The sequence below is a fragment of the Myotis davidii genome, unplaced genomic scaffold, assembly GCF_000327345.1.
Source record: "Myotis davidii unplaced genomic scaffold, ASM32734v1 scaffold944, whole genome shotgun sequence".
Classification (NCBI taxonomy): domain Eukaryota; kingdom Metazoa; phylum Chordata; class Mammalia; order Chiroptera; family Vespertilionidae; genus Myotis; species Myotis davidii.
In genome coordinates, this window is record NW_006296283.1 from 544,172 (window position 1) to 545,072 (window position 901).

Sequence of the window (901 nt, forward strand, 5' to 3'; positions counted from 1 at the left end):
AAATGGATTTCAGCATGGATGTAGCTGGAGAGCATTATGTTAAGTGAAATAAGCCAGTCAGAGAAAGATAAGTATCACATGATCTCACTCATTTGTGGAATATAAAGAACAATATAAACTGATGAACAAAAACAGTTCCAGACTCCGCCGACGCGACCGCCTCCTCCGCGCACGCTCACAGCACTGTTACCCCGACACTCTGCCCCTCCTTCCGGCGGCGCACGAGGGACCATGGCCGATCCTCGCGTGAGACAAATCAAGATCAAAACCAGCGTGGTGAAGCGATTGGCCAAAGAAAAAATGATGTATTAAAAAGAAGCAAAACAACAAGAAGAAAAGATTGAAAAAATGAAAGCTGAAGATAGTGAAAATTATACCCTTAAAAAGCAGGCAGAGATCCTGCAAGAGTCCCGGATGATGATCTCAGATTGTAGGCGCAGGTTGGAAGCTGCATATACTGATCTTCTGCAGATATTAGAGAATGAAAAAGAATTGGAAGAAGCTGAGGAATATAAAGAAGCACGTTTAGTACTGGATTCAGTGAAGTTAGAGGTCTGACTTTTTTGTAGAGGGTGCTTTTTTGCAATTAATCCTGGGATTCATTCCACATTTTATTAGTTTTGACCACTGCTGTGTGTTCAAGTTGGATGAGAATGTGATTCGTTTTATGCAATTGCATATATTTTTCTTTGCCTAATTTAATGTGTCCAATAAATGAATTCATCTAATAAAATTATTTTATACTTTTTTACAAAATATTTTAATTAACCTTTCATTATTAAATCACAGACTTTTTTGACAAAATTAAAATCTGTTCGATTGCTTCATAAGCATGGCTTGAGTTAAAAACAGGTATCAATACCATTTTATTTTTTTAGACAAAAATACAAAAAAAATTTTT

The 901-nt window shown here is 36.5% G+C and overlaps 2 protein-coding genes across 11 annotated transcripts in view; one reads left to right on the plus strand and one right to left on the minus strand.

Moving 5' to 3' along the window:
* ERC1 (ELKS/RAB6-interacting/CAST family member 1) overlaps nucleotides 1–901 on the minus strand; it is a 496,604-nt gene that overhangs the window by 384,283 nt on the left and 111,420 nt on the right. The gene's annotated exons all lie outside the window — the stretch shown is intronic.
* LOC102770994 (tubulin-specific chaperone A-like) lies at nucleotides 147–721 on the plus strand. Its single transcript, XM_015568840.1, is given in 1 exon segment — nucleotides 147–721. A coding segment is annotated over 1 exon segment (327 nt). The 5' UTR covers nucleotides 147–231; the 3' UTR covers nucleotides 559–721.